Below are 22,160 nucleotides of genomic sequence, written 5' to 3' on the forward strand. Positions count from 1 at the left end.
CTGGGGCGGCCCCGCCCCGGGGAGGGCCGACGGTGCCACATCGTACGGCGGCCGGGAGGGGCGGGGCGGGCTGCGCTGCCTGCTGGGCCCGGCGCGGAACCATGGACATCTCCCGTTTCATGGCCGATGACTTCGAGGTGAAGAGCTGGGTGAACGCGGCCTTCAGGGCCGGGCAGCAGGACGCGCCCGGGCAGGCGGACGCCCACGCCTCCACCCTGGTGATGAAGCTGCAGGTTTTCATCCAGGAGGTCAACAACGTGGTGGAAGGTGACGGGCGGGCGGCGGGGACGTGGCTGTGGGGTGTGGGAGGGTTATGTCACCTCCTGTCAGCGCTCAGCCCCGCGCTGCTGTGCCGTTCTGTCCCGCAGAAGCCAGCCAGCAGGCCCTGCACAGCATGCCCAGGGTGCTGCGCGAGGTGGAGGCCCTGCGGCAGGAGGCGGCCTTCCTGCGGGAGCAGATGGTGCTGGTCAAGGAGGACATCAGGAGGTTTGAGGAGGACACGGCGCAGTCGATGCAGGTGGGCTCCTGCCGAACTTGGTGACTGCATGCGGAGTACGGTTTTCCCGGAGCTGTTTTTACTGAGCAGTCCTGTGAGCTAAAGATGCACAAGAGGGTTTATTTCAGTGTTTATAGGAGAAAAGGACACCAGCAGTGCAGCTTGGTGCAGTTTGCATGTCACAGAGTCATATGAGTTGGAAAGGAGCTAAGGCCGTCTGGTCCCATGCCCTGCACTGAGCAGGGACACCCACAGCTCCATCAGTGCTCAGAGCCCCGTCCAGCCTGACCATGGGTGTCTGCAGGGATGGGGCACTGCCACCTCTGGGCACCCTGTGCCACTGCCTCACTGCCCTCGTCAAGCACTTCTTCCTTATATGCAATCTAGATCTCCCCTGTTTCAGTTTGAAACTGTTTCCCCTTATCTTATTGCAGCAGACCTTGCTAAAGAGTCTGTCCTCTTCTTTCTTATAGTCCCCATTTAGATACTGAAAGGCTGCTGTCAGATCTCCCAGGAGCCTTCTTTTCTCCAGGCTGAACAGCTCCGGCTCTTCCAGCCTATCCTCAATATCCATCTTTATGCCTGTTCTCATGTCAGTGTCATTGTGGACAGCCAAGCAGTTCCTTCAGCTGCTGTTATCAATTGTAACACTGATGGCCCAGGGTTCTGCCTGCTGATAGCTGGATACACAGCATCAGACCAAGTGGATGCAAAAGTATAAATCGAGGATTCAAGCCAACCTTTGGTTTGGCTTTGAGAAGTTATTTTAATATCTCCAACTCTTTTAGCCAGCTCCTGTCTCCTTGTAACAGCTGCAACCGTTTCATGAAGTTTTAAAATCCAAACCAAAAATAGCTCTCATGCTATAAGCAGCTGTGGCAGTTATCTTTTGTATCAACATGCAGTGCTTTTTTTTTTTTTTTTTTTTTTTTTTTACATTTTCTAGGTCCTGGTAGAGATTGACCGAGTGAAATCTAGAATGCAGTTGGCTGCTGAGTCTCTTCAGGAAGCAGACAAATGGACTACATTAAGTGCGGATATCGAAGAGACTCTTAAAACACAGGTAGAGGCCACATGGTTATTTTGGTCTTTAGCCCTTCAGCTTTCCAAGAAAACCGTGTTTAAAAGCGGATTCTTGAAGTGACTTCAAAATGTCATAATGAAACAGGTATTAATGCTTTGTAATGTCATGTTCAATAAGCTGGTTGTCCTTTCCTGGTGGCAGGATGTGTCTGCAATTTCAGCCAAGCTAACAAGTATGCAGAGCAGCTTGGCTATGCTCGTGGATACACCGGATTACTCTGAGAAGTGTGTGCATCTTGAAGCTCTGAAGAACCGCCTGGAGGCCATGGCCAGCCCACAGATCGTGGCTGCATTTAACTCTCAGTCTGTAGGTTAGTAAGGCCTGATGTTGTTTACTATCAGTGCAGTTTTTATTCAAAATGTAAAATGTTATTTGGGTAAGGAGATGCGTGTCCTAAAGGCTCCTGGCTGTGGGTTGTGTGCTTTTTGTGGTGGAGCCAGGTGCCAGCTCCTCTGAAGGTAATACAAACGTATCACCAGAGAGTTTGTATTCTGTGATTTCCATAGCTGCAAAGCACTTAAATGACTTCATGTTCTAGTTTGTCTCCTCTCTGGGTCCTTTTTTTAAAAAAGAAAGGCCTTGTTACTACTTTCTCTAATCCCATAAGTGTTTTGTGGAGAGAAGTATTGTCATTACCCTTGTGGTACAAAACAGACTCATAAGGAACTCGAGTTTAAAGGCTTTGTCTAAGAGCTGAGTGTGTCCCCAGTCAGTTTTGAGACAGCTAGTTCAGGTAGCAGTTTGAAGAGCAGTGAAAGCAAGATGGAAGACTTTGTGAGGTGTCTTTTATTTTTGTACATGGCAGCTTCTTTCTGGAAAATAATTTTCTTCTGGGGAATATTATAGTTTTATTTGTTTTATACTAGAAGCTTTTACTTAAGACATTAAATGCATTCACAGTAAGTCTGCTACGTGTTCTCATCTAAAGGTGGATTTTAGGCAGTTTTGCTCCTGTTTGAGAAGATGAGCAAACAAAAGACTGAAGTGTGTCCTTCTGTATGGACCATTGTGCATGTTCACTTAAGAGAAGATATCTCTTGCTCTGTTGGGAATGTGGTCTTTTGCAGATGTAATGTTTCACCATCACTTTGAGACTATTAACTGCCTGTTTTTTTGCTTAGATCAGGCAAAAATGTTTGTGAAAGTCTTCACTGAAATTGATCGAATGCCTCAGCTTCTTGCTTATTATTATAAGTGTCACAAAGTAAGTATTTTGATAATTTCATGTGGAGAAATGAAAAATTTGAATTCTTGGCTTAGGCTGTAGGGGGAGCTGTTACATCACGTTACCTTTTCTGTTCAAAGAGGATAGAACCTATTCTCTCTTGAACTTCTCCTGTCTCTTAACAGCTTTGGTTACTCCTCACGTTTTGCGAGCAATCCTTCATTGGGGGCTTTGTGTTTCTTTTTTAAATAGACATAGGATATGTGCGTTCTGCTTGAGTTATCTCTGTGACTTGTAGTTGTTCTTGCTTTGCTTTTCTTGGAAGTGACAATGTCAGCAATAACTTTATTGCTGCAACCTGCCGACTTCTGTAAACTCTTTTCAGGTAAGATTAAAAGTTGGAATTCCAGACAGTTCTGTAACCATAACCTGATCCTCAGTGGTTCTCTTATGACTGTGACTTTTGAGGATTAAGTTCAAGGCTAGGGCTTGCCAGGTATTTCAACTATTATGTGGGGCTATCGGTTACAGTCTCATTTTATGAGTCAAATACCGATGTTAATTAAAACTTGAATCAGCTAAGAAGCCTCCAGCTTCATGCTAAAAGTTGGTTCCTGCTGAATTATAGCAAAGTGTTATGTTGAAATCTGGAGATGAGTGTCAGGGTGGGCATTGTGTTTTAGCAGAAGAGCTTTGCTTGAGAAGGTCTTGGTTTGAAATAACAAAATCTAGATCTGTGAGCTGTTAGTTCTCCTCTCAGAATGGTTCTTATTCCCCCTGCAGGTGCAGCTGGTGGCAGTGTGGCAGGATCTTTGCCAGAGTGACTTAAGCTTGAATCGCCAGCTGACCGAACTGTATGACACACTCCTTGGAACCTGGCACTCACAACTTCAGTGGGCAACACAGGTGCAGTTGCTGTTTAATATTGGTGGGAGGGGTGGTATGGGAGAGGACAAGAAGAACCACACTCTTAACTCTCAAAGCTCAGAGTAATTCATCAGTATTCACTCTTTGAGTTATTCTGTGTCCTGTCAGTGTAAGACAGGGCTTGCAGCTTTCAGTCTCTTGTCTAACTCTTGCAGACAAAGTTTGATTTCCGCTGTCCTACCAACAGCAAGGTTGCTGTGTTATTGACATAAAAGCTGCTCTATCATTTTCATCTGTATCTTAAGTTAAATCTAATTTGTTGGTGTTGTAAATGTGTTCTGCTGCATGACATCTGAAATGCCCCAACTGATTTATCACTTGGCCTGGAGGAAACCCTCAAGGTCAAACCACGACCAATTTGTGTCACTTAGCACAAGATGTTTTGGGGGGCTTCTGCTATCACCTCTTGAAGTTTTTCTTGACAAGAATAATGCAAGATCCCAAAAAGCTGTTGTCGTTCTGTAGTTAAATGAAGAAATGAGCTCACGTTGTTGAGCCTATAAGAGTTTTTCATCCATGAAGGGTAGGAGATTCTTATCTTCATGTTACGAAGCTTGCTCCCAAGTGCTTAGCCTCATCGTGCAAAGGAGCTCAGTGTTTTCTTGCAATGTATTTTTTCTGCCTAATGGTCTGATGTGAATTATGGGTCAGATGTCTTCTTACATGTTAGCAGGTATCTCTTAAACTGGAGATCAAAAGAGAGAAATGGCACACAGCACAAACTTTGTGTCATTTACTCTGTGTGCTTTTGCTTTCTGAAGAATTGTTGGACTTTTTTCCTGCTTTTTACTTTCTGTGGCGGCCTTGCTGCAGGAGACTGCTGGTGATCCCAGCTTTCAGAGCAATTGAGAGGGAATAGCTGGTGAGAGTCACAGTAAAAGGCTGTAACACGTGTTGTATTACTAGAGTTGAGGGTGGTGCATGTAAATAAAAGTTCCCAGATGATTACAGTCTTTCTAGCCTTTCCAGTGCTGACTTCTGCTTATCTGACCACTAATTTGGCTCATAATATTGTACTATTGCTTCACAGCTTACCCATGTGCGTATTTTTTTTCCAGCACACCTGCGTAAACTGAGTGCACTGTTTTCAAACACCGTTCTCTGCCAGCTGGTTATTCCAGTGACTGCAGTGCCTGTGCTCTGCTGAATTCAGTTGTTGACAAACCTAGTTTCTTCTGCTGCATTCAAAGCACAGTTTCAATAATAAAATATCTGTAGACCTTGTCTTCTGTAACAACTGACCTGCATGCTAGGTTGGTGAGGTTCTTGTAGTCTCAGCAGACCTTCTTTGTGTTTTTACCATTGGTGGGGTTTTATTGAATTTGTTTTTGTTCCCTTTTGGTTGGGATTATGTCACTTTAGGAATCTGCAATCTGTTAGTGCACAAAATGCCATCTTCTCTATCTATATATCACTGTCTGTCACCAATTGATAGTTCTCTTTATGCTGTCAAAGGACAATCACTTCAGCCCTATTTTGGGGATACATTAATATTTCTCACGTTTCTGTGGTATTTTTGAAAGTTCTTTGGTAGTTTCTGGTAATGAGAACAGTGAGGGCCAAATAGCATTCAGTTCTCCTGTGCCCGCTTCTTGCCAGCAGTCCAGTTCCCTGCTGCTTTTTCTCCCAGCCATTTGCTCCCTGGCTCCAGTGTCCTGTATCTGCTGACAGCATCTGCACACCTGTCTGCTTTGCTGTTTCTGCCCCTCTGGCTCAGAAGCCCAGGTCTCTCTGGGAGAGGTGTAAGGGAGACTGCCTCGGCCACGACTGTGATGGGACACGGTGCTGCTGGTGTGAGGGCAGCTCCTACTGGTGGGCAGCAGCCCGTGTTTGAGGCAAGGAGGGAAGGTACCAGCCCCTCAGCTGACAGAACTCACTCAGTTTGGAGTAGGACGCTGTATCAGTGTCTTTGCAGAGACAGTGATGTGCAGTTTGTACACTGTGGGTCTCTGTCTTGAAGCTGTCCGCTGCTCTCTGCTGCCTGTTGTGTTCCTCTGAGATAACGTGGTTTTGCTAATAGCTTTTCTATTACCACAGGTTTTCAAGAAACCTCATGAAGTTGTGACTGTGTTGCTGATTCAAACTCTGGGAGCATTGGTGCCGTCCATTCCTGTCTGCCTCAGCACTGCCATGGAGAGAACGGGGCAGGAAACCAAGCTGAGCAAGCTGCTGGAGCTCTATGATGCCACCGTCCACTTTGCAAAAGGGCTGGAAGTGGCCATGCTGCCAAACCTAAGTAGGGCTCCTGCACTGAATTTTTGTTGCACTGTTCTGTCTACACCTCTGTACATTTCCATCCTGGGATTTTGTTTAGTTTGTTGTGGAGGGGGAGGGATTACCTCTTCTATAATACTTAACACTCACATGGCATTTGTACCTTCGTGTGCGTGTGATGTTTGTGTATGTGTGTGTACAGCTTAGGCTAAACATATTGACACGGTACTGAATGAGTTTACTAAAGCAAGCCTATTCTGAGCATGCTTACTGCCTTAGGTAAATAATATTTAGCACTTTTCCTTTTACAAGTATTAGCATTTCTTCTACCTAACAGCTTAGAAAATGTCTCCAAGGAAGCTAATTGTGGAACCTATTGTGAAGGACCACAAAGAATAGAAGTTGAGGAGGTTCCTGGAATTAAGTAACGCCTTACTAAATAAGTATATTTCAAGTAGGTTTTCTCTTCCATTGGATTTTTAAATTTTATTTGCAGCTCTTCTGTTGATACTGGATTATGTTTTAATCAATTGACAGTATGGGACCAAATATTATTTCTGAACTGTTTGTAGCTTATTCTTTAGCTCTGTCCTTGACATGTGATTCAACTAACCAGCGCTTTCCTGACCCTGTGATGTTTGTCACCTTGTTCTGATCATGACTTGAGGAATAGTTCCCACAAACCACAAAGCAGCAAGATACTGTGTTTACATAGGTACAAACCTAAGTTGAGCTGTAGGCTATTAATAGTCTTAGGTTAATCTGGTAGGGGCCCTTCAAAGACTTAGTATGAGAAAATCCTAAAATGGAGCATTTTCAATACTGTGTTTCCTGTTTTGGTTCGTCATAACATTGTCTTGAGCTATTTAAACCCATTTTCTTACTTGATCATGTAAATTATGACTACTGGGTAATTTCAGGGAGTGTGACTGTCATTGTGTCTGTTTTGGTTGCCTTCGTGATTGTGTACTCATCAGTCGTTTTATATCCTTGGCTTGGCTTAATTTGTGGGTCATAATAGAAAAAATTTATAAGAAATTGGAAGAATGATGTCGCATCCTAGAAGATGATAGAATGGGAAGATAATTGCTGAACTGTTTCCCAGCTGAGTATGTTTGTTTGTTTAAAAAAAAAAAAAAAGAGGTTTTATTCTTTATTACCAATTTCTTGTGCTGCCTGGTGAGATGTTTGGGAACAGAAATATCTTAAGAATGGAAAGGCAAGTGACTCAGCAGGACAGGGTCAAACCAGTTCCTACTTAGTGAGGGGAGGGTTCAGTTATGATTCATGGGATAATTCAGGTTGGAAGGGACCTTGGGAGATGATCTAACCTGGCCTCCTGTCAGATCAAGGTCCGCTAGGAGCTCAGACCATGTTTCGTAGGTTATTCTCTCCAGTCTGATCTTGAAAGTGTCCAGGCATGGAGTCTGCACAAGCTCTGGATAACCCATTCCATTGCTTGGCTGTCTGTAGGGTGTGAAAGCTTTTGCTTATAACCAGAATTCAACCTAGTTCAGGCTTGATCCTAATTTGAGTTTGGCAAAACTTCATGGCAACAGCTGGTATCCCATTCTGATTTGAGGAAGAATCATTCAGACCTGGTTTTTGTTACATTTGGTGCAGCTCTCTGCTCAGCAGAATGTCACTGGGAGACTAAGCTCAAGGTTCCTTGGTTGATGAACATAATGAAGTAGTAGACCTAAGTAAATTGAATTACTGTTAGTTATTTCAAATTTGAACCAGACTTTGTGATAAATTAGTATTGCCCCAGTTTTGAGTTGTGGCAATAACAAGTTTCACCTCTCAGTTGGTTTCAATACTTTCTACTGTAAATTGAAATATTTAATAGATTTTCGTCACCCAGGCTGCTTTGGAGCAGTTATTGATTTTGAGGTACTTGTTGAGGTAGAACATCTTGGTTTTAAGAACCAGGCAGAGATAATATTGCTTAAAAAAAAAAAAAAAAAAGAACTTTGTAATTGAGACTTAGAGTTGTTGGACAGCTTTGCTGGCTTACATAGGTGATGTGGTCTAGTTAAAGAACTCATGCATGTTGCTTGAAATAATGTTCTTAGTGGCGCATTCCTTTACTTGTGGACTAAACATCTGGTTCTTTGTAGAGGAGCAGAACTTGGTAAAAGTGATGGAACTGGTAGAAGTGGTGTACCATCCATACAAGCCCTTTCAACTCAAGTATGGAGACCTCGAAGAAGAAAATCTGCTCATTCAGATCAGTGCAGTGCCCTTGGTAATGTAGCATTCTTTGCTCATCTATGTGGGGAGAGGCTTGAAACTTTTACTAAATGTGAGGGTCTTTGGTAGAGCCATTGCTCTCTTTTCTCCTTTAACTTTTTGGCAATATTTCTCATTTGCCATAAGTTTAGATGCTGTTACCTAATTTTTGCTCAAGAAATGAAGTGCAGCAGCCCTCTTAGGCCAGAGATTGTTCCTTTCTTCTGCTCTTTCACCCCTTAACAGGCACTGCATAGGTCTGCTAAATCTGCCAGAGAAAAACGTTGTCAATTATTGCTGCCGAGCCAGAGATGGCTTCAGCTTCAACCTTTTTTTTTTGTTGTTATTTAGGAGCATTGGGAAGTAATTGACTGTGTCCAGGAACTGAATCATTCAGTCAGCAAACTCTTCATTCTGGCTTCTGGTGCCATCGACAACTGCATTAAACTCACCGATGGTCTGGGAGTGTGTGGGCTCCTCAAGGCCCTGAAGGCTCTGTTTGCAAAGTAAGGTGCTTCTAATTACACTGCTGCCTGTATCCTAAGGGAGTAGCAAGTGTTCGGCTTGTGGCCAGTGACTTTGTAGTTGATGAAAGGTGGCTGGGTGCTGAAGGTATCTATAATTTTAATATGTGTCATTTGATATCCCCTTCCGTCACTTCATTCAGGCAGTGACTATTTCTTAGTGGAAAATTTGAGCATCTTGTGACTGAAGGGAAAACTTCCTTCAGCTGTTTTGTATTCCAGTTGGGCTGAATTGCGCTTTTCAGTAAATGCTTTTGAAAGGGGAAACATTTCCAAGAGCAGAATATGACAAAAAGTAAGCTGATGAAAGTAGAACTCTGTGGGGAAGTATACGCTTACTGAGACAAGCGACTTCATATTCACAATCTGCTTGTAAGTGCAAGACACCCTTGTCAGTGAGATTCACCCTAAGTTCTTGCCTTATAATTGACAGCCCATTTAGATGGTATTCCAGTAACGATTACTTCCTTATTCTTTTCTGATATTGAAAGAGTTGCTCACAAGCTGTTACCTTGCTCTTCTAGGGGGAAGAGGGAAGAGAAAAGCACACTTCTCTGACCTCATCTTCTTTATAGGCAATTACATAGCAGTGTGCATGCCATTAGCTTATGGGCATCATTTAGAAAAGAAAATAAGTCTGAGGGGGAGAAACAAAATGTTCTTTTAAATTTGTTCTCATCTGGGGAGTAGCTGAGAAAACAAATTCGTGAGATTGTTGTTACTATGTTCCTGGAGCAAGGGCCAAGTGATGTTGGATCAGTCTTATAAACTTTGTCTGGTCTCTCCTAGGAGAAGTGATTAGTGCAGTGATAAGAAAAATGTCTTGCTCATGCATTGTCACAAGTGTGAGGAGTTCCTAGTAACCCACACGCAGCAAATTGAAGTAGCAAACACGCAATCTGAGTTTCTCCCTGACTTCTGATGTAGGCTTCAGTGGACAGTGGCTATTCAGGTCTTCACGTGCTTGGGCTCAAACAACAGTGTCTCTTCTGAGCTCTTGTAGTATTTCTGGTTCTTATTTCACCCTTATAGAGGACTGAGTGAGCAGATCACAGGATCTGCAGTAAGTTGCTCTCCAGACTATTGTCTTACACTAGTACTTGTCTTTTCTCCATTTCTCATTACAGGTATACATCTGATTTTACAAATACACTGCAGTCTATACGAAAGAAATGTAAACTGGACGATATTCCATCAGACTCCCTTTTCCAGGAGGACTGGACTGCATTTCAAAACTCTGTTCGGTAAAGGGGATATTCTTGCCTGTCTCAGAACTGATTTTTTTTATCAAAGTTGGAAAGGAATTACATGGGGTCAGTTTACGCAAGTTCTAAGTGCAGAATGCAGGGCTATGCCTACTTAGCTGCAGTGCTTCTAGTAGCACCAGTATTAGTGGCTGGGTTTCGGGTTGCTGCTGGCGCAGTAAGGGCTGTAAGACCCCCCCACCCCATCTGGAGCAAGACTGCATGTCATAGCACTTGAAATATCAGCAGCTCTTAAAAATTTTCCCAGTGACTCTGAGCTGGTATTAGCCATGGTGACAGTAAATAATGTGTGGATGAGGCTGTCCGGCAAAAGTCTGACAGCAGGACGTTGAGCAATGGGTGCAGAGTTAGTAGCCATATTAAAAGTTGTCCTCTGAGGATTCTGGTTTGGTTATTGCATTTTTTAAAATTTATTTATGCCTTTGTGAGGTGGGATCTCTAGGGGTCTGGCATTATCTGCTTAAAATTCTACAAAATATATTTGTCTTGTTCTTTCCCAGGATAATTGCTACTTGTGGTGAGCTCCTTCGTCAGTGTGGAGACTTTGAGCAGCAACTGGCCAACAGGTAAGCATTGCTGAACTGAATACATAAGGTGTCATGACAGGTAACAAGTCAAAAGAAAATAAATCCCAAGGTGCTTTCCCTTTGTAGACCATAGAGGGGAAAAAAGCCACTGTGATTTTTTTTCTCCCATCTTTTGAAGCATCAGAGATGGATCAGAAAGTGTTTCACTCGATTCTGTGCTCTGAGACAGTCATAAGAATCTATTTCCTTGGATGGATAGATGATGTGTCTTGTTCACCTGACTGGGCATCAGATGAACTAGATTTTGCTGAGGAAGGAATTTTCCACTGGATCACCTTGGCAAGATTCTTACCCCCTCTTATGACATGGGGCATGAGTCATTTGCCAATATGTACCTACATGTGCCTTGGCTGATCAGTTCCTTGTAATGTGAGGAGCCTAGAGCACAGCTAGCATTAGGTCTTTTGTTGCTTGTAAGCAGTGCACTGTTCAGCCTCTTGTATGTTCACATGCTTTGTTCTGTCTAAAGTGGCTGTATTTATGTAGTACGCAGTAGCCTGCAGAACCAAGGAGGCTGAGATTATTGCATATTTTCTAGACTTTGAGAGCCCACACCTCCCTTTTTCAGCCCAGTATTTGTGCAGTCTTTGAGTTGCACAGCAGAGTGAGAGCTGGCTGTAATTAGTGCCTGCCACCAGTGAGGACTCTTTCCCTTGAAGAGATGTAAAGGCAGCATTGATGCTTAAAGGCACTGAGCAGTTCTTGAACAATTTAAAAACTTGCATATGTTTTTCAGTTTCTTCTGTCTTTTCTGCCCCAGAAGAGTTAACCTTGTACTGAAAAACATGTACACAAAATACATATCTGTGTATGTGAATATATATATTCATATAGATATACATTCATACCATGTGTACGTACATATAACTGCCCCAAGTAAGCCAGGATGCAGTTGCTAGTGCCCTGGGTTCAGTTTTGCAGGTGTGTTAAGCTGAACCACAAGGTGAATTTGGTCAGTTTGGTGATATGACCAAAAAGTAACCTCGTTTGAAGAGGAATGCTTTTCAGTTAGCTTGGCAGACAGCAGTCTGAGTCTGTCTAGTCAAACACTGTGCAGTGCAAAGGACAGAGGAACTTGTGCAGAAGTACCATGACTTCTGCTCTTAAGCTGTTCATAAATGCACACCCTGAGCTACCTAGTGATCATACCAGAGAAAAGATTTATGCCTCAAATCTACTGCTTCTGAGACCCCAAAGGCAATGGTAACTAATCTGTAGTGGTTTAATTTGCTGTTGAAAAAGGGAGTGTCCTATTATTGCTATACTTCTCCCTTCTGGACACTGTGAAAACCTGATTTCAAAACATTCCTACCAATACTTTGAAATCTCTGCATGATCTCTTTGCAGTGATTTTGCTACTTTTTTTTTCTTTTTTTTTTTTTTTTTTTTTTTTTTTTTTTTTTTTTTAGAGTTCAGTGTAACTGTTTTCTTTGTCTTCTGTCTCTGGGGGGCTCACTGGGCAGTGTGGTTGCTCAGTAGGAAGCTGTGGAGCAGCCTGTGCTGCAGTCTTCCAGCTGTGGGAGGGAAGGTATGCAACTGAATCACCTGTCATCTCACAAGAGAGGGTAGAGCTATAATCACAGACTGTGTCAAAAGGGTGACTGAGTCAGAGGCCCCAGTAGTTCTGGTTGCTGCTTTTTCTCTCATTTATGTTGAGATGCTGCCAGGGGTTTTCCCTGGAACAACAGGACGACAGCAGTGCAAATTTTGCAGAGTTTTGCTGATGACTGTTAACACTTGTTTTTAGGATTTTGTCGACTGCTGGGAAGTATCTCTCAGACTCCTACAGCCCCTGTAGCTTTTCTGGCTTTCAGGATACCAGTGCTACAGAAAAGAAGAGCAATGTGAAGAATCCCTGGCAGGAATACAATTACCTTTTGAAGGAGAATCCATCTGAGTATGCCAGCCTTATGGAAACACTGTACACCCTAAAGGTAGCTTTGGTGCCTGGGATGCCCTGCCTTTATAGCAAGCTGCTGCTGGGCGCGCAGTTGGATGATGAGGCCTGGATTCCCCCTTCAGTGTGGTTACATTTAATCTTTTGATGGGCTGTGTTCTAATACCAATCTGCTAAGAAACGAAATGTCCAAACCTAGGACATCCGGGCTCATTTCATCTGTTCCCCAAATCCTGTCTGTTTTGCGAACAAACTCCTATCTGTTCCGTGACAGAATCTCCCCCACCAGAAAGCACTGGGATGATAGTGCTGATGATAGAGATCTCGAATTTTGGGCTCCACATGACGTCTTCTCAAGACTTTCTTTGCTGCTTACACTCTATTGCCCCGTCTATCCTGAAATATAGTTCTGCAAGATTGTTCACGTGTGCATCTGTGAACAAGGCAGAACAACTATAGTTAACTTTGCTCTACACAAAGACATGTTTGTTGTCATCAGGGACTTTACAGCAGTGAGGTCAAGTTTGATTTCTGTCTCTTATTTACTCAAAATGTTTTGATTTCTTTCGTGCTTAATTTACCTGCAGTTTGTGCAGCTGTGCCATAAGTATGTTGACTTTAAACCTTTACTAAACAGTTCCACATGTAGTCTTCATGTAAAACAGTTAATTAGAAGAATCATTTCTCACTATCTGGCCTCTGCTGGCACCTGGCACGGCTGGAATGTGATGCTGAATTTTCTGTTTCAAATTTCAGGAAGCAGTGCTCAGTTTCTGCCACAAATAAGGAGTTGGAATAGAGCATCCCGAAGGAAACAAGCTGTATCGTGGCAGAGGAAAGCTCTTTTGTATTAGGATGGCCAAATAAAGACCCCTTTGAGAACGTTAATGTGGCTTTGCTGTGATCAGCTTAGTGTCATCTGTAAGTGAAACTTTTTTTGTGTGTTTGTGTTAGGAAAAAGGTACAAGTAACCACAACTTGCTGTCTTCATCTCGGTCTGCGCTAAGCCGCCTCAACCAGCTGGCACACCACTTGGCTTTTGATTCTGTGTTTCTTCGCATCAAGCAACAGCTCTTACTCGTTTCAAAGATGGAGGTGAGTAATGGAGACACTGATCTGATCTGTGCTGTGGTGGGGTTTACCCATGGGATACCTTAGGGTGGAGTACAGCTCAGAGTTGCTTACCTTTCTAATTTCCAGAAAGTTTCCCTATGGTATCACCTTCCTCCCCTGAGCATTGCTCAGTGGAAATCAGCATTTGTGGCAGACAGCTGTGTTTGAAAGCTCTGTTTGTTTGAGGTGCTGTTTTTCTAACCTATGTGAGCATGTATTTCCTAGGGGGCTCTATGTGGAAAGGGCATGTATGTTTTGGGGCTGCAGGAGGACCAAAGAAGCACCTTGTTCACCACCTGTTTTCTGATTTCTAGAAGTTCCTGGGTAGTCTTAGTTTGTGTTGTTGAGTGATCCCTTCCCAGAATGCTTATAGGCTTTGTGTTCCAGAAAGCCATGGATTTGTTTTGCTGTTTGCTTGCCTTACAGAGTTGGACCTCTGGTGGCGTTGGTGAGACCCTGACAGAGGACCTGCCAAACTTCAGCCTGACTCCTCTGGAATATATCAGCAATGTAAGAGCATGAGAAGATGGTTACAGCTCTGAGGGGAGGGGATCTCTTCCGTGTTTCACCATTTGTTAGTAAAATCTTAATACTTGTTTAAATTGTAATAGGATGGTGATAGATCCTCTCAGTGGCTCGGTTCTCATTAACTGGGTTGTGCCATCCTTTGTAGCTTTTATGAAATCTCTGTCAAATCCTGGAATAGCAAAATAACTTTGGGAGCACAAGATGTTCTTGATTGAACTGTGCTGCTTTCAGTGTTAATTCTTGTAACAGAATGGGAAATGCCAACTTCTGTTTGTAGTGGTGAATACTGTGCATAGCTTAATAATGCAGCTCATGTAGCAGAGAAGTTCCTGCAGTGTGTACTGGAGTGATTTAATCATGCTGTGAAGCCAAAAAAGGCTTGAGCTCTTACCTTTCTAATCCCCATATGACTTGTTGTTTTTTGCTTCTGATGGAATAACAATGAAACCTTTCTGATGCTGGGGTGTCCTGAGCTGAAAGGTAGAGTGAGCTCATTGCTGCTGAGGCACTCCTCAGTTACGTGCTGCTGAACAGCATGGAAATTCCACTTGCATTCTCCTGCCTGGTGTTTTAAATTACTGCCAGCTTTGCAGTTCAGATATTACAATTAGCTGCCAGTTTGTTTTTAAAGCTTTATTTATTTAATAGAAATGGGTATTTAGCCAAGCTGTCAGGTAACTTTATGATGAGTAGTTCTGATTTCAGCTGTCTGAGGACTTCTGTGAGGTATAGAAAGTTCCTGGGCAGTGTATCAGGTAAAGTTTCAAGGGGAGGTTGCTACTGAATTTCCAAGTGTCTTTCTAAATAACACTGTTCAGCAGCAAATTGCTTTCAGGTGTGGTTTGATGCAGTTGACTTTTTCTCAAGCAAAGCACTTGCTTCGCATTTGTTCGGTGACTCAGCTCTTTGTGCTTTTATTTTAGATTGGGCAATATATTATGTCGCTTCCTCTCCACCTTGAACCATTTGTCACTCAGGAGGATTCTGCTTTGGAACTGGCATTACATGCTGGAAAACTGCCTTATCCCCCAGAACAAGGTGAGGTGAAACCAAAGATGACGTGTCTGGTGGAAAGCTTTCACGTTTTGACCTTATGTGGTTGTGATCTGTTACGGTAACAAAGCTGTTTGAGATCCGTTTTCTACCATCTGCTCGTGCTGCTTCTTCCAAGAGGCTCTAAATGATAAATAAAACTTCTTCTTAGTTTTGTTCAAACTGGAAGCTTTAGTTCAGCTTATTTAAGTTCGTTGTTCATTAGAACTGTGGATTGGATGCAGGGTGTGAATTACTGCTGTATCACAGCTGGAGCAGTATCTGTTATCCTAAGTGCTTTCTCACATTTAGCGTAAGTACCTGATGTGCTGTCTCATGTCCTTTGAGGGCGGTGTGCTGCCATTACCATTGTTTTTTGGGGTGCTCGCTCACAGCACAGATCTGTGGTGGCTTCAGCTGGAGTTTGAGCTGCTGTTATCTCTGACTTTGCACCTTTTGCTTCGGTAGCGTGGTAAATGAGTTCTGGGAATGGATCAGGCCAAAAATAAGGTATTGTGCAGTGAGTTTTGCAGAACTGTTTTTCAGGCAGGAGAATGGCTTGAACCAGAAGTCACAGCATGAGGAGGAGAAGCTGCAGGGAGTGAGGCTGCTTTGATCTCGCTCTAGCGTCACTTTTGCTGCTCTGTAGCTATGGCTGAATTGTAGTCCTGGGCCTTTGCTACTGCTGAGTTCTTCAGTAACATTCTGATGCCTGGTAAATTTCTGTTTTTCTGCTCCTTTGGCTGTGATCAGACTTTCTGTGCTGCTGCAGCACTTGGGCATGTGATAGGTTGAAGCAGACCTGCATGGTCCTATTAAAAGTGAATGAAGTTTTTGAGAAAACATTCTTAATTGCTGAAGATAATACTGGTCTTAGGGCCATTTTGGCAGAAAGGAATTGCTAAGTAATCAGCTTTGGCCTTGATATCTCAGGTCAGTACATTTTACTCTTGTATCTCCTACTAAACTCAAAAATAGCATTTAAGCAGTTTGCTGCATTTCGTTTAGTCCTCAGGGAACCATTTTTTGCCCTGCAAGTGGAGGGAAGGAAGCGCTGGGGTGCCAAAGCTCTTATCCTCAGACAGAAGATACGTGGCTCTTTGTGCAGTGTTCAGGCTAACAGGAAAACAAGTCATTTTAAATCCACTTGGAGATAGAATAAATGGAGCTCCTTGAGCCTCACATTAAGACTTACTTTACAGTTCCTGGTTATCTTTGTTGCCTGTCTTCTCTTTCAGGTATTTCCATGTATTTCTTGAAATAGGGATGTCAGCACGTGACACCATTTTCTAACTTTGCCTTTGACGTTATTGTGTAGAGGGGTGAGATATCTTGCCTAATTTGGCTTGATGGTCAAAGCTTTACACATCGCTAGGTTGTATCCTTCTTGCCACAGCCCAGTGCTAAGAATCTGTGTGAAAGTGGAAATCCCAGTGACAGGAGAGGCTTCCCAGTGTCACTGCTTTTCAGAGCAAGAATCTCTGAGTTATTGATGTCCAACATTATTTGCTTTGTATTTGACAATATTAAAATGTGCTTGGTTTGTGTTTAGCTCTATTTGTGTACTGGGAGGTGGCAGGGAGGAAATTCTTTTGAACTAATTGTCTTGTTTGAACAGGTTCTCAACTTAGCTTTTATGGCTTCTGCTCCTTATCATGTCTACTGCTGTACAGTTCACGGAGTGGCTTGGCTGCCTAACAGCCTGATGAAGGAGGAGCCTTGCTCCAGCTTTGCAGTCCTGCCCTCTCCTTTGTGCTGATTCTGTGGCATGGCCATATCCACTCTTTAACTCCACAGAAAAGTATTCTTTTTTTTTCTTTTTCTGGGCTAGTTTCTCTCAAAGTATGTCAAAGGGATTTAAATCAGCTTCCTAATAGTCCTGCAACGCACCAGAGCCATGCAGAAGTGCAGAGCAAGGAATAAGTGAAGAGGAGGAATCTTGTAACTGTATTTGGAAGCAGTGAATTGTTAGTTTGGCTGACCCTCTTGTGTGATGTCCCACACCAGTGGTCATACAGTGTGTTCTTGTCCCCAGACAGTATCTAAACTGGGATTCTCAAGGCTGCTGCTCCAGGAACTGACCCAGCGTAAGGTAGCTCAGCTGTCAGACCCTGATAAAATCCACAGAGAATGTCCCATAAGCTTAATCTTACATTTATTGCTTGTTGTATTGAACAAACCAACAAAGCCTGGCCACCCTTGCAGTCTTCCGTGACCCCATTCAGAACCAAAGACTCTTCATTTCTTGTTAAAGAAAGGGGACTCACCAAGCTGTTTTCCATAGGTACAGTTTATTTGTTCTTAAGCAGGATAGTAATGCTGTTTGCTAGTCAACAGCCTTTCACCCTACCTCTTTTCTCTGTAAATCCAGGAAAAAACCTCCAGTTATGCCCTACGTGACACGCTGAGCTGTGCCTATCTGTTATAAAGGTTAGGAGCCCATGGTCAGAAACTGCTCTGCAGTCTGTCTTGTTTCAGGACAGGTTCTGCATCTTTGGGAATTTATTTTCTTAGCGTCCACCCCTGTGTTCTGTCCCTGTAGTCAGGATCTTGCTCAGTAAGGACACAATTCTGAAATGCTGACTACTTCTGTTAAATGTATTTTCCATGCTGTTTCAGTTCCAGCTGCAAAGTCATTAAAGCTCCACTACTGCCAGTACCACCCAAGTTTTTAGTGGTTAGATACCAGCCAGAATGAGAAAAACCACGCACCGAGACCGCAACGGTGCAGTTGCCTCCTTGGGGCTTTCTCCCTAGAGCATGCTTCAGAATCCCTCAGGAGTTCTGTATGTTTTCCATTCATTTCTTGCAGCAAGCTGAGTTTTGGCTCACGTCCACTCTTCACATGGCTGTTCTTACCTGTTGTTCTTATCCTGTTGCGTTTGACAGCAGTGCTACTTGTCAGCAGGTTGGCAGCCCACCATCATTGGCTGTGGTTTGTCTCCTGATGGTCGGTGTTAGTTTCTTCTGACAGTTGTTGTGCAGAGCTTGGTATTTCTCGCCTTCTTTTGTAGCCTTCTGAGAATACACGCTTTAGGTTTTAACATTATTATTTTGTCAGCTCGAAGCATTTGCCTGTTCAGTAGTTTCTTAGTTTTCGAAACGCTGATGAACACAGAGTGCCTTTAAGACACTGAAAAAAACTGTGAGTCTTTGTCATTGTTGTAGTTTGTAAACTGGGCCTTGAAGATGATCCCATAGAATGTGCCAGGCAATGGCTCTGGTCCCAGCCTGCTCACCTGTCAGCCCTTCAGAAATTGCTGACCTGGAGGAGTAAAAGAGGAAGGTGAAGTGTTTTGAGTCCTGAGCTTACTTTCCATGTTACTTTGCATCCAGAAGATTTGTAGCTGCTCTGTTTGCTCTGAAACCAGCAGATAAACTGAATCCTAATGAATCCCTTAATGTCTTGCTGAAGAAGCAGTCAGCCATTTACAAATTTTCTGGTTACAAAGCCAGAAAATGAAGGTGAGCGAGACTGCTGATTTCTAATTTGCTCTTCTGTTAATTCTGCTAATGCGGGTTTTCTGTCCAGGAGATGAACTACCTGAGCTGGACAACATGGCTGACTACTGGTTGGGCTCCATTGCCAGAGCTACAATGCAGACTTACTGCGAAGTCATCCTGCAAATACCAGAGCTCACAGTGCATTCAACAAAGCAGCTTTCCACAGACATTGGTAAGCCCAGTGCACGCGTTGTCCTGGGAAGTGTTGCTGTGACACATGCGTTCTTTCATCGCTTTAGAAACTGCAGTGTGGGTTTCTCGTTCAGTTGTGAGCGTGTTTATCTGGCAGATTGCATGGAGGAGTGAGTGGTTCACAGCTTTTGCAGTGCTTGGTTGCATCCCTCTTTGAGGGAAGGGTGTTTCCAGTAAGCACTCCTGCTTCTTTCCTGCTCTGCTTTTTCTGACTGTGAAAGCCAGAGTCATTCTGAATGGAGATGATTTCCTTACAGCCAGTCTTAGCAAATTTATATGTAACCTTTTCTGTCTGACACTGCCCTTTCCCTCCTTAGCAGAATGCCATGCACTGCCAGTAGATGTCATATATGGAATATGCAGTGCGTACTGAGTCTGTTGGGAATTGCTGTAGTGGGCTACAAAGAGGGCACCTGGTTGATTTCTTCCATCCTCATGATAGCTAAAGCAGGGGAAATCAGCTGCAGGCTTTCTAAAAGTCATTGTGGAGCACCTCACCATCATCCTTTGTTACCAAACCTGTCAGATCTGCTCCTCTGCGAAGATTAACTTCCAGCTCCTCTGCTCTGAAGGTGTTAGGTGACTGAAGTTACTTTCAACATGGAGAAACTTTCAAGAACAAAGTGAGAGACAGTTGGTGTGTATCTGCCTCTGCCTTCTCCCACGTCATGCAGAGCGACCGAGGGAGGACTGATGGGAAGGTGTTGGGAAAGTGATTCTGTAGTACGTTGAGATGTTTTTTCTTATCTGAAGTTCATGGTAGTGACACCACAAGACCACTGCAGCTACTGGTAACACAAGTTATTTTCAAAGCTCTTTGCCTTTGAAAATACAATTGTGATCTGTGACCGTGGTGACTGACCACCCTGGGAATGTCATGTGCAGATCAGAAACGTGGCAGAATGTGGCTCAGCCCTCCAAAGAAAGCAGTTATCTGAGCTAGCCTACAGGAAGCCAGAAATACTCATCAGTACAGTTAGGTTCCAAATACACTGCAGTTTTTCTGTAGTTTTGAGCTAGCAGTGGCAGAATTCTGGCCATCACGAAGAACAACTTCCATTTGGGTGCTGTTTGCACAGAGCTTGTTGCCCGTTCAAATACGTGTACATCTTTCATTTTGCAGATTATCTAATAAACGTGATGGATGCCCTTGGCCTTCAGCCATCGAGAACACTGCAGAATATTGTAACTCTGTTGAAGGCAAAGCCGGAGGACTACAGGCAAGCTGCAAAAAGTGTGCCTCGCAGGATGGCCAGCAGCATTGCTGCAATGAGGGGCCTGGAGTGTTAGCTGTAATGCCCACGCTGCTGGGCGCGGTTCGAGGGCTGAACTGGTTTTGGTTTCCTTTTTAATTCCATACCGACTTTGCGAGGACTGTGAAAACGTCTCTGGAAATGAGAAGGATTCATTTCTGAATAACGTCTAATAAAAACCTTTGTCTAGGAAACGCTGGTTCCATTTTCCCATCTTTAAAAGCGTGGAAAGGTCTCCTGCAACCAGATTTACCAAAAGCTTCCTAGATGATCTTGAACAGGCCGAATAGTGCTCACCTCTAAGCAGAAACGTTCTGCTGCTCGCTGGGATGTCCGTGCTTCGTGGCGGTGAGATGACTGGATTTGGCTGAACAGCTTAATCAATTCTGAATCAGAAATTACGGGGTAGGTGCAACAAAGATCAACTGATTGGAAGCCCTCTTACCTGGGGGCGGTGGTCCTTGCTCAAGTCTGTTATTGTTCACAATGTGAAGAAGGCAGTCTCGTCACTTAGCAGAACAGCCATGATCATGCTGAATCCTGAGGATAAAACCAGTTTTGTAGGTTGTTTCTTTTGAGATCGATGCGTTCTACTGAAAGCTGTGAAGATTGTAAGAAATTGAAAGCGAGCTTTGTTTTCTTGTCAAATGCATTAAAACTGGGACTGCCACATCTGCCCCTCTTCCCCAGCAGTTCTCTGTGTGTTTCTGTCACTCAACACTTTTTTTCTGTGCACATGGGTAACCTGCACATACAGGCTTATATTTTACCAGGGATATGTGTAAAGTGAAAGTGGGTTCCTTTGCTGTTCTCACCTGGACTGGGGTGATGTTTTACTGACAAAAAAATGTAGTTTGGGGAAGTGAGGAGAGCGGGTTTGCTTTATAAACAGTTTTTGGACTGTGCTCTGAAACGTTTTCAGTTCCAAAATTTGCAGGAAATTGAACCATGTCTTCTGTAATGCTCTTTTCTTGGTGCTGTCTTCTGTTAAATTATTATTCTTTTTGAAAGCCTGTTCAGAACTCTTCCAGTGAGGGGGAAATCTGGTGCTGTGCTGAACTTGGGCTCCTTGGGTGCTTGTTTGGCTGTGCTTTGCCCCTGTGCAGTGCGAGCTGAGCCTTCCTGCGGCTGCACTGCTGCAGCAGCGAGAGCAAACCCTTCGCACACGTACACTTATCTGCCTGATGCAATCAGTCCATTTGGGGGAGAGAGCCAAACTAGTAAAGAACCTAAGTCAAGTACCTGAGACACTTTCCACTTTTATTAGTTGTCAGACGCCCTCAATAAACCAGCAGTAACTGGAATAGTAAACTGTCCACGTCCTGCCCGAGTACATGCTGTTCCAATTTGCCATCGGGGTGAGAGGGGCGAATCTCATTGTTTGTGCCTCTCCCATCTTTTTCCTGCCTCGCAACTAGAAAGCGAGGGTTTCTGTGGCTGTCTCACCTGCTGTTACTGCAGTGCAGAGGGCAAATGGCCCCGGGCAGGCGCCCAGCTGGGGCCAAAGGTGCATGGAGCTGAAGTTGCTGGGCGCTGCCTTGTGTTCTTGCTGCCGCTGCACCAACTCAGGCCAGGGCTGTGGGGGTTCCCAGTGTGTCCAAAAGCATCTCATCCTGAAACTTTAAAGATTAATTGAGTTGTTGTTGTCTTGCAGCTGTACCTGCAGCAGCCCTAGACCAGCTTTGCACCTGTAATTAAGGGGTTGACTTTTTCACAGAATTTTGAACACAGACGTTCCTTGCAGAGAAGACACATCGGTGACAGTGCAGCTGAAGCAAAGGAGCCATTGTCCCCAGTGGGTGAATAATAGGTAGCCACAGTGCTCCTAATTACAGATGTAAAGAGGATATTAAGAAGTGGCGATGCTGTTTGCTATTTGTATACCTGCTCCCTTCAGCTCTCTGTATCCTGTGCCCATAGCACCAGTTGTAGGTAACCTGAGAGCATTTTCCTGTGGTGATGGCAGGGTGCAGCCCCTGCTCGCTGGTCACCCAAGGCCTGCACCCTGGAGCCTTTCTTTAGCCCTTCAGTAGCAAAGGGAACTTGAGTCGTGAAGATGATATTCTGTTTGAACGCTCAGGGACTCCGTGCTCCAGGCAATTAGTCGAGGTAAATCTGTCCCTCTGTATCTTTCTTTGTTTGCTGAT

At 43.9% G+C, this 22,160-nt stretch overlaps 1 protein-coding gene across 1 annotated transcript; it reads left to right on the forward strand.

The window, feature by feature from the left end:
* Positions 17-20,705, forward strand: COG7 (component of oligomeric golgi complex 7). The gene is made up of 17 exons (XM_021411010.1): positions 17-267; positions 369-517; positions 1,443-1,559; positions 1,722-1,890; positions 2,702-2,784; positions 3,529-3,651; positions 5,710-5,908; positions 8,007-8,134; positions 8,470-8,624; positions 9,770-9,886; positions 10,408-10,473; positions 12,242-12,428; positions 13,346-13,486; positions 13,931-14,014; positions 14,956-15,070; positions 18,597-18,740; positions 19,884-20,705. The coding sequence occupies exons 1-17, from the start codon at positions 102-104 to the stop codon at positions 20,048-20,050; spliced, it is 2,310 nt and encodes a 769-aa protein (XP_021266685.1). The 5' UTR covers positions 17-101; the 3' UTR covers positions 20,051-20,705.

Source organism: Numida meleagris, chromosome 13 (assembly GCF_002078875.1).
Source record: "Numida meleagris isolate 19003 breed g44 Domestic line chromosome 13, NumMel1.0, whole genome shotgun sequence".
In the NCBI taxonomy this organism is placed as follows: domain Eukaryota; kingdom Metazoa; phylum Chordata; class Aves; order Galliformes; family Numididae; genus Numida; species Numida meleagris.